At 36.4% G+C, this 10,914-nt stretch overlaps 1 protein-coding gene across 1 annotated transcript; it reads left to right on the plus strand.

The window, feature by feature from the left end:
- The first annotated feature begins 9,751 nt into the window (after positions 1-9,751).
- LOC111150051 (olfactory receptor 4P4-like) lies at positions 9,752-10,687 on the plus strand. Its single transcript, XM_022507377.1, has one exon. It carries the CDS (start codon positions 9,752-9,754, stop codon positions 10,685-10,687), a length of 936 nt encoding a protein of 311 aa, XP_022363085.1.
- The last annotated feature ends 227 nt before the right edge of the window (positions 10,688-10,914 follow it).

Consider the following 10,914-nt stretch of genomic DNA (forward strand, 5'->3'; position numbering starts at 1 on the left):
AAATCTCATTTTTAATTAAAAGAATATCTGTCATCAATGAAGAAATCTGTTACACAGTTTCTTTCTTTATGCCCCAGAGTTATCAGAAAACACCAGGCTGGATGAAGCTTAGATATCTTGCCAGGGGCCTAAGGGGAAGACCAGAGTCCCAAACTGGCTGTGGCTGTAAGAGTTTTAAGTGACTCCCTACCCCAGCTCCCTTTCCTAATCCTTCAACTGTGCTCAACCCTATATTTGTCTGCAGGCACCCATTGTGAGGGCTGATTCAGATACTTTACCTAAATCATCCACTAAGAGATATTTAGTAAAGTCAAAATGGTCTCAAAAGGTTGATGGTTTAGGTCGAGTGGAAGATGAAGTATTTAGAATTAATTGCTTTGAAATATCTATTTTATGTGACACCATATTCATGGGGGTCTCTGGTGATGACGAGAATACCGGAAGAGCTGAAATCAGCCCTCAGGATGGGCTGTCAGAGCAGGATGGAAGCCCTGTCTTCAGCTCTGGACCTCCCCAATTCTGTGTAGTTCATATAATAGAGCCTCCATGGTTAGAGTAAGTTCTCACATGCAGGCGATTCTGAGGGGATATGGTGTGCCAGGTGCATTATGGTGGCCAGGAATTTAAGGTCTCAGTTAGGAAGTCTTTGTTAGGACCCATAAGCTGTGTGATTTTGAACATAGTTGGCATGACATTCATAGTTGAATTCAGGATTTTAGAATTTAAGGACTTTGTTTAGAGGTGTTAAATAGTATGGCCAGTAAGAGGTTGTATCCAGGCTCTCTGAGATTGACGTCTCAAGTTTTGAAAACTGTGTTCCTTACCAGTCTATTAACAGCAGCAAAAATTCTAATTCATTATGTTAGTTAAAAAAGCACTGATGCTTCTTGGTTCCTTCTATCTGAGGCTACCCACTGATGAGGAAGGGAGGTGGTGATGCTGGTGATTTTCTCTGTGTGGGTAACTATTCACTTGACTAGAACTTGTTTCCTGGGGAGCAAGGGTGGCCCCTCACTGCACTTTTTCCTTTGAAAGAAGGAAAAACCTTGGAAGATTTTGAATGGTTGCCTCTATTTACTAAACATCCTCAAAGACAGCCATTGGTCTCTTTCTGCTGCTACAAGGTTTTCTGATTGGATTCTCAAGCACTGTTAACATATTACGCTCCTCAAATTCTTTATCTTCAGCATTTTGCCTTCAGTATTATTTAGTTTTGTCCACCCTTATTATAAATTCTATGATAAATTTGTGAGAGAATATTCATATAATGCTTTCACTGTACCTTTTACATATGGTTTACTGAAACCTGTTTTTTTTTTCTTTCAACTGAGTAAGTTTCCTTATTATTTTGAGACTATCTTTAGAGCTCTTTCTTTGCTTATAATTCTTCATCAACTTGCGCTTTATTCCTCATGCAAATATGCTTTCCTCGGGCTCTTCCTTCAGCTCACCCAAATAAGCAAACTGTAATGGAATCCGCTCTGAATCCAACTGGAAATGTCTCACACAATAACCATCAAGGCAATTAAAAGTAGGCTTCTGTCCCTTGAGACTCCCAGAATGCTTGACCTGCCCATTTTGCTGAGATTCCTGCCCTATCTGTCCCATCCAAGTAGGTACATGTTGTAAGAATTCTGGCCTCAGAGTTTTTGGTTTTTGATTCTGAAATGCTCTGTAATCTCAATTTAAGTGAAAGTAAGATTTAGTTTTGCCTATGTAAGCTTGGAGTAGGGAGGTGCAGAGGTAAAGGGAGGGAAGCAGAGGCAAAAAGCAAAGACTGATGTGGGGCTCGATCCCACAACCCTGAGATCATGACCTGAGCTAAAACCAAGAGTGGGATGCTCAACCAAATGAGCCACCCAGGTTCCCCTAGAAAATAGCTCGTGATTAGCTTGAATAGATATCATCAGCTGGATATTAAATATTTTGTAAAAATGAACATTACTTTTCATCAACATATGAGTTCCATTCCTTCTATTAGTAATTTGCAGGTTTTTTTCTTTCTCTTTTCTCTTGATTGATCTCAATGACATTTTTGGAATTTTCTTAATTCTTCTGGAGGATTAACCTTTCTCTATTTAAGAATGTTGGTTATCTTTTTTTTTTTTTTTTAAAGATTTTATTTATTTGATAGAGAGAGAAAGAGAGAGAGAGAGAACACAACCAGGGGGACCAGCAGGCAGAGGGTGATGGAGAAGCAGGCTTCCTGCTGAGCAAGGAGCTCATGGGGCTCCATCCAAGGAACCTGTCTCCATCCAAGGAGACATGGGGCTCCATCCCAGGAACCTGAGATCATGACCTGAGCCGAAGACAGACACTTAACCAACTGAGACACCCAGGCACCCAGGTGCCACCCCAAGAATGTTAGTTATGTCAGCCATTTCATTCCTTAGTTTGTTACATCATTACCTCTATTTTGTTTGGATTTTACTTTGGTATAGTTTCTGGGATCTTGATTCCTGAGATACATATAACTCATTCATTACTAAACATAGCTGTTTTTAATAATAGATGTCATATTACTATACATTCTACACATGTTTAAAATAATAACAAAATATATAGTGTTCATACTAAGGCCAATAAATTCAACACCTTAGACTGGACAAAAAAGTATTTTAATGATATAAACTACACAAGCTCCTGAAAGTTAAAGATACATATTATCAGTGGTCTTTATTTACATCTTAAAGTAATTGAATTTATTACATTGTCTTCACACCCCCTGTCTGGATAGCTCTGGTAGTGAATTTTACCCAACATTAGAGAAAAAATAATTTCTATTCTATACAAAACTCATAATAATAAAACAGAAGTGAATTCATCTTATCTCATTTCATTGGTCCAGCATTTCTTTGAATCTTCTAAATAGTGTGAGGTTTTCTATACATTCCTTAGAATTTTCTCTACAATCGTGTCATGGTGAAAACTGCCGATTCTGCCCAAATTCTTGTTCAAGATGACCTTTTTTTTTTTTTTCTTATGTGAGTTTAGAATGGTTGTGCCATACAAGATCAATATATAATATTAGTTGTATAGTTTGTATCGGAACTACAAAACAGAAATTGGATTTTTAAATTCCATTTCCAATAGCATCAAATACACAATAGACCTAAGGAAAAATATGACAAGACAGGGACAAGACATACACTGAAAATGTTATAAAAACTCTGTTGAGAATATATGAAGAACTTAATAAATAGAAACAAATATTGTGCTCCTGGGACAGATAACTCAATACTCTTTGGATGTGAATTATCCTCAAATATGTGTTTAGATTCAAGGAATCTCATAAAAATATGAATGGGCACAAGTTTATTATTTTCCAAAGTGATCTAAATAGTATAGAGAAGGGCACCTGGGTGGCTCAGTGGGTTAAAGCCTCTGCCTTCGGCTTGTGTCATGGTTCCAGGGTCCTGGGATCGAGCCCCGCATTGGGTTCTCTGCTCAGCAGAGAGCCTGCTTCCCTTCCTCTCTCTCTGCCTGCTGCTCTGACTACTTATGATCTCTGTCGGTCAAATAAACAAATAAAATCTTTAAAAAAATAAAAAATAAAATGTATAAAGCAATGTAAAGAAACTTCATTAAGTCACACAACTTTAAAAAGAACAAAGCTGGGAACTTACATTATCTCATTTCAAGGTCTATTATAAAGCTGCTGTATTCAAAACAGTGTGTTGTTCTAATGAAGCTGGAAAAACAGATCAATGGGCCAGCCTAGAGAGTCCAGAAACAGACCTGCGTGCATTGGTCAACTAATTCTCAACAGGGGTCTGTAGGCAATTTAGTGGAGAAAACATCGTCTTCACAATGAATGACAGTAGGAATGTTAGATATTGATATGTACCAACAGCAAGAACACCACAAATATCCATTCATCACAGCTTGTACAAATTCAATTCCAAATGTAATGTAGACCAATATATAAAATGGAGATGCATAAACCATTTAGAATAAAACAGAGGCAAAATCTTTGTGACCTTGGATTAGAAAAATAATTTTAAACATAATAACAATGGTGTGGTCCATATAAAAAAAGATAAAATGCACTTCATTAAGATTAAAACTTTTTCAGCAGAACAAGTTTATGATAAGGGGCAAAGTCAAGATTTGAAGATGTTGATGGGACACCTGTAAATGTCTCTAAGGGGAGTCCTAGAGTGTCTGTTAGGGGAAGATACACAAGATATGACTGGCTCTCTTCTCTGTGGATTGATACAGGCTAGATTGGGTAAAGCTTGGTCAACATCGGGCATGGTATTGAAATGGACAAACTGTAAAATCATCAAGCTTTGATATCCTCTGTGCCGAAGGACTATGTAGGGGAGGAAAGCTTTTCCCTTTTTCCTTTTTCTATTCTTTGGCTCACCTAACAATTAAATTCACATAAGACAGGTTAACCGAGGGGAAAAAAATAAAAATAAAAATAAAAACAAAAAACAAAAAAAACTTCGTTTCATATATATGGGAACCCCCCAAAAATGAAACTCCCTGATAGTCAGGCAACTGAAGTGTATATGTTTTCCTGAGCTAAGAAGAAGGGGGTAGGGATTCAATGGGCACAGAGGGGAATTTGAACAAGCAAGCCCTGCAGAGACCCCCAAGTTTGCCATGCCCACCCCACACTCTTTGTAGTTTTCCTGGTGGTATCTCTCTTCCTAGACCAGGCCCTCTGTCTAAATTCTTTTGGAAGTTACTGGGGAAGAAAAAAACTCCTCTTGAACTCTTTGGGCCTGATTGTTTTCAGCTCAAAACAATCCACATATCTAAGTGGCACACTGAGACAGCCTGCCCTGAACCCCATCAGATAGACTCCTTCATTTACTCAGGGTTACAAAACTTTCAAAGCCTTGAAACAGCATTAGATTTAGAAATATCCACTTTCTTACTTTTGCCTATGCAAATTAGTTATTTAAACTCTAAAACCTTTTATGTTCTTCTATGCATAATAGAGGTAATAATACTTATGTCAAAATATGCAAAATTTTAAGTTTTAAATCATCCAATGAATTTTCTTAAGATTTTATTTATTTATCTTAGAGAGAGAGAGAGAGAGAGAGAAGCAGTGGGGCATAAGGGCATCAGGAGAAGGAGAAGCAGACTCCATGATGATGAGGGGTTCCATCATTCCTGGGCACTGAGATCTCACCTAAGCCAAAGTTAGAGGTTTCAAAGATTGAGCCATCAAGGTGCCCACTTCCTCTTAAATTTTTCATCTTTCTTATTTCTCCTACCTTCCATGTTCATGGGGAAAGAATGTTTATTGTTTTATCGTTCCTTTTCTTTTTCTCCTATCCCGCAACCATCCGTTCCAGCGAAGTTAGTCCCGAACCATGGATAGTTCTGCACCCGTTCTCATATTGCAGATTGTTGACTGTATTGATTTATCGACTCTACACACATCGCATCTTGGTAATGGGGCATACTTGGACTGTCAATGCTCATGTGTGGTTCTCTTTGTTTTATCTCATCTCACATTTTCCTTGTAGCTAACCAGTTACTATTACAGACTACACTGCTTTCCCTCTCATTATTCAGAAAGCTGGATGAATCTACAGAACATTGAAAATTTCTTGACCTGCTCTGACTATGGCCTTTCTGGGTCTCCAGAGAAGTAGTGCCTGAGGCACGCTAATGCAAAGGAGGAAAGCAACACCCAGGGCAAACAGGGGCATCACTCTGGGCAGTGGTTTAGCACATTGTCCAGGATCTCTCTAGAAATGCCTTTGGGAATACAATTACTTACAGCTTTCAAAGAACTATTAATTTCTGTGTTGTCACTTAAAGTTTATATTTCATTGGTCTCAACCAAATTTTCTTCAGGAGTAGGCAGAAGCTCGATGATTTCCGGGACCTAAATACTCTTGTTATCTTTTGCAGGAATTAAAAAATACTTTTATTTTTTTAGTGGTCTAGCATTCAGATGTTAAATCAGCATTTGAAATTCCTAGTCTACTTTCCTGGGTGATAACAATGCCTTTCTTCATGTCTGATAGATTCAGTAAATATTTGAAGTCCACTTCCCTTGTGAAACTGTAGAAGGAGTGAGTCACATTGAGATTTCCAAAATATTTGTAGAGAATTAATCTGGAAGTCTGTGAATTACTGACTTATAATTCTCTTCATTTTGTTGCAGATTTTGATGCTGGGGATGATTTGGCACAGTGAGTATCTGCGGGATGAAATGTAGCCTAAAACTAACCTGCCAGACTCCTGGATCTTATGCTTAGTGAATTATCCTTGTCATCTTGGTTTGGGAAGGGTTCCACCAAGCACAGTCTAGACTAATTATATGGTCTTAGTGCACATGATTTGATTCCAATACTATAACTTCATTTACAATATATGCTAAGTCCATTCCTATAAAGATGCTTTACATATGTTAGTTTTAATTGTGTATTATTCATTGAATTTCATTGACTGAATTTCATCGTGTCCCATTCTTGTACTTATGTACAAACCTCCATATTGCTGTTAAGAAATAGCCTTGTTTATGCTTGAATATGTATAGTGATCAGAAATTCCTATATTTCAAGCACTTGTCATCCTAGAATAGTTTCATCTGAGTCAACTAATTTAAGTTTATAGCATGCTCTTCTGCTACACTAAGGGAAAACATGAACATGTGATGGAAGCTCTCATATATATATATTTAAGATATATTTGAGAGAGGGGGAGAGAGCATGAGTGAGGGTTGAGCACGGAGTGGGGAGAGACACAGGGAGTGAGAGAAGCATACTCCCTGCTGAGCAGGTAACAGGATGCAAGGCTTGATTCCAGGACCCTGAGATCAGGATCTGAACCAAGGACAGCAGCTTAACTGACTCAACCACCCAGGCACCCATGATGGAAGCTTTAATTTAAACATAAAAGCTTCTATTCTTATATGATAGTTTAACTAAAAGCACACTCAGAATTTTTATTTAGAATAACCAAGGAAGTAAAGTAATCAGTTAGCTATATTTTATAGTGAAAAAAAAAATCACTCTAAGCTTTAAGTTAAGCATTCCCTAAGAGGACCAATCAGGCATCCAACTAACCTAAATGTTTTCCCCAACAGATTGTTGAAACTTAAGTTTACCTAAACAGTTATGAAGTCCATGTTATGATATTCTTTTTCCTTTATTTTCCCACTGGCCTTGGTTGTGTGGAGGTGCATGATGTTTTCTGTGGTTCTAAACTAATCTGATTTGAACCAAAGTGTCACGAGCTATTTCTTATTAGCTCATGTATTCCTCATTAAAATTCTGAATTTCGTAATGATATCTTCATTGTAAAAGGAGTAAGATGGAGTTTAGAGAGATGAAGGAATTCACTCAAGGACCGTACTGGTCGGTTTCCTTAAGACGCCTCAATGTTTCTCCCTCTTCCTGTGTTGTGTTCTTCTAACCACTTGTTCAGTGGTTGTCTTACATTTTTTACACATCAACTATAACTTCAGTTTTTAACCTAAGAGGTGTCTATAATATCTCTTCCATCAAAATGTTATTTTTATAGCAATAAATCTCCTCCTTTTTTTCCCTTTTACGTCTGCTTTCTGCAGCGATCATGTGTAATGACCCTCAGGTTACAGGGTGAGATGGGTAAGTAGCCCTATTGTGGATTCAGTGCCAATGATGGTCTAGAAACAAGGAAGAATCCTGATTTAAGCAATCTACATATTGGTAAAACTGAAGGAAAATTATTTAATTTTTTTTAAAAATGAGGGAATGCCAGACAAGATTTATGTTAAGTAGTCCATATATCTTTATCTCCATAAATACTCAGGAAGACAGACTCGTCTGTTCACCCATCGTCTTGCATATTCTTTTCTATTCGGGTTATGGATTCAGGATAGTCTTTCATGCATTTCTCATGACACCCATCATCCTCCCACTCAGCTTTCTTCCCTGAAATTAGTCCCAGATTGAGGGAGAATCAGGATTTCTGTCTCCAGACATTCACAGAGTATTACTCCTGCATCGTGAGAAATGATTAGATTCTCTTGATCTGAGTTTCTTCTTTTTAAAATCAGAGATCTGGATTATTCAAGTGAATTCTGCCTTTAAATTGTTTGTAGTCTTCTTGAGTAATAATTCTTCTTAAACCAAATTGTTTTAGGCAAATAACTGTTCCTGAAAAATTAACATTTCCCACCTCATTAACAAAGAGTAAACATCACTTGCAATGAGTAGAAAATAGGTCAATGAATTCTACCTCCCTAAAACTTTTCAACTAAAGAGTAGTTAAGGTTAGATGCTGAATACTCTGTAGCTCAGTATTATTTTCAAAAAATGTAGAAAAACACTAAAAATTACTCCTTTTTGAAGTTAGAATTTAGAATAATAATTCAAAACAGAATTGCTCTCCTACCTTATGGTCCATTTCCTGAATGCTTTTCTGTTAACTCTCTCTATATATGATATATAATGTAATTTTATATCAGATCATATCATATATAGATAGTATATATAAAATATATAGAGATATAATACATATATGTATATAGATGTATTATCTATATACATAGTCTCTAGGACTATATAACACATAAATATTAATTTTGAGATTCCCTACTATTGATGATTTCTATATAACTTTGCTACAAATGCATTCTGAGTTTTTTAGAAATAGACATCTGGAGGCCTACATATGACTGTCCCAGCAGGTCCAGAGAAATATAGGAAGTGCACTAGCTGTTCAAACCCACTAGGGACAGATAATTCCTCATCATTGAGGAAAGTAACTACTCCAAGTGCATTCTCTCTATTCTTAACTTATTTTGTATCAATTAAATAATGTCTTTAAATTACACATCAGATACAAAAGATGCAAATACATGAATGTTGCATTTATTTTGTTTCAGTAAATATCGCTGAGTGCAGCCTGACCACTAAGTTTGACTAATGTTACCTTGTGTATCATCCTCTTTTTTGACCCTAGTTCCTTAGATTGTATACAAACACAGGAAATTTTTGATAACAGCATGACATAGGCACTATTGAAACATACTTGAGCAACTTAATGTTTTTATCTATCCTTTAATGATTGTCATCGCGGCCATCAGTCACAGATTTACACTTTTAAAATTCTCTTTAACACATGAAATGTAACTAGTAAAAATGAATGAAATGGCTAATTTATTTCCACAATTTCCGTCATTAATAGACATTCTCTATTTGCTGTATAGTTTTTTCCCCACTCTTCGCTCTATAAAATAACAGTGATTCCATTGGTTTAGCATGACCCATTGGCAATATTTGGTCACATAGCAAAAAAAAGTGTGCGCTTTATACAAATTAAGCATTAGCAGTTCAGACTGGCATGTTTGCTTTTCCTGAGATTCCAGTGCCAGATAATTCATGGAATTTGACCAGAAAAGGGTGAAAATAGGAAAGTTGACCTCATGTATTAGCCACACACATTTAAGATATATACAACAAAGTATTTTTTGACTTGGCAGAATTTTTATAAACTTTCTTTCTTATCTAAATAATATAATTAATAATAATGAATCGTCTTAATTTTCAAAATATCATTTAAATATTTAAAAATCATTATCAGTAAAACTGAGTAACATACATAATCATTCTCATTATAAAATTATTCTACAATACTTCTATAGACTCAAACACAATAAAACAGGAGAAAACAGCTTAATTTAAGAATTCAAGAATAATTACTATTCATACTATTAAGTTTTCACCAAATTTCTGTTTATTTCCTTCAGATACATACTCATTTGTGTGGAACATATAGAAAACACAAGTATATGGAGAAGCAGAGAAACATCTCAGAATTCATACTTCTAGGACTTTCATATGACCAGAATGTAGAAATATTTTGCTTTGTGCTCTTCTTATTCACTTATATTGCCCTGTTGACAGGAAACCTTCTGATCCTTGTCTCCATTCAATGTAGTCCTCTTTTTCACCAACCGATGTACTACTTCCTCAGCCACTTATCCTCTATGGACATCTGCTATACCTCTAGCATTACACCCAAATTAATTAGTGACCTACTAGGAGGGACAAAATCCATCTCCTACAGTAATTGCATGTTACAACTATTTGCTGTGCACTTCTTTGGAGGCATTGAGATCTTCATTCTTACCGCCATGGCCTTTGATCGCTATGCTGCCATCTGCAAACCTCTCCACTACCTGCTTATCATGAACAGGACAAGGTGCCATCTCCTAGTTTTGGCTGCTTGGGCTGGTGGGGCTCTCCATTCTTTTCCTCAATTATTGATGGCAATCCAGTTGCCATTTTGTGGTCCTAATGAACTTGATCATTACTTTTGTGATATCTTCCCTCTGCTGAAAGTTGCCTGCACTGATACCTACATCACTGGGATCCTTGTGGTTGCCAATTCAGGTATAGTTGCCTTAGTTACCTTTGTTGTCTTGTTTGTTTCTTATGTCATTATTTTGTTTAGTCTAAGACATCACTCAGCTGAGGGAAGACGCAAAGCCCTCTCCACCTGTGGGTCTCATATCACTGTGGTCAGCTTATTTTTTGGCCCTTCGATCTTTGTCTACCTTCGACCTCCAGCCAGTTTTCCTGAGGACAAAGTATTTGCTCTATTTTATACCATCGTTGCTCCTATGTTCAATCCCTTAATCTATACTCTGAGAAATACAGAGATGAAAAATGCCATGAGGAAAGTTTTGTGTCAAACATTATTTTCAAAAGAAGTACACAATTAATTTGAGCAAACATATACCTAAGCAAGTTTATTTAAAAAATGAGCTTGATGTGACTAAACGAGCTAAAAAATATTTCATTATCTTTATATTCAGTGTCTATTGAGAATGGAATTCATGAAAGAAAGAGGAATTATAAAGAAATTTAAAGGGATAGCTAAATGAATCCTAATTCCCACATACCAGAATTAATTGGAAAACTTAATTTTATGGAGTATTAAGGAAGTGTG

Source organism: Enhydra lutris, unplaced genomic scaffold (assembly GCF_002288905.1).
Source record: "Enhydra lutris kenyoni isolate GAN:26980312 unplaced genomic scaffold, ASM228890v2 scaffoldscaffold22, whole genome shotgun sequence".
Classification (NCBI taxonomy): Eukaryota; Metazoa; Chordata; class Mammalia; order Carnivora; family Mustelidae; genus Enhydra; species Enhydra lutris.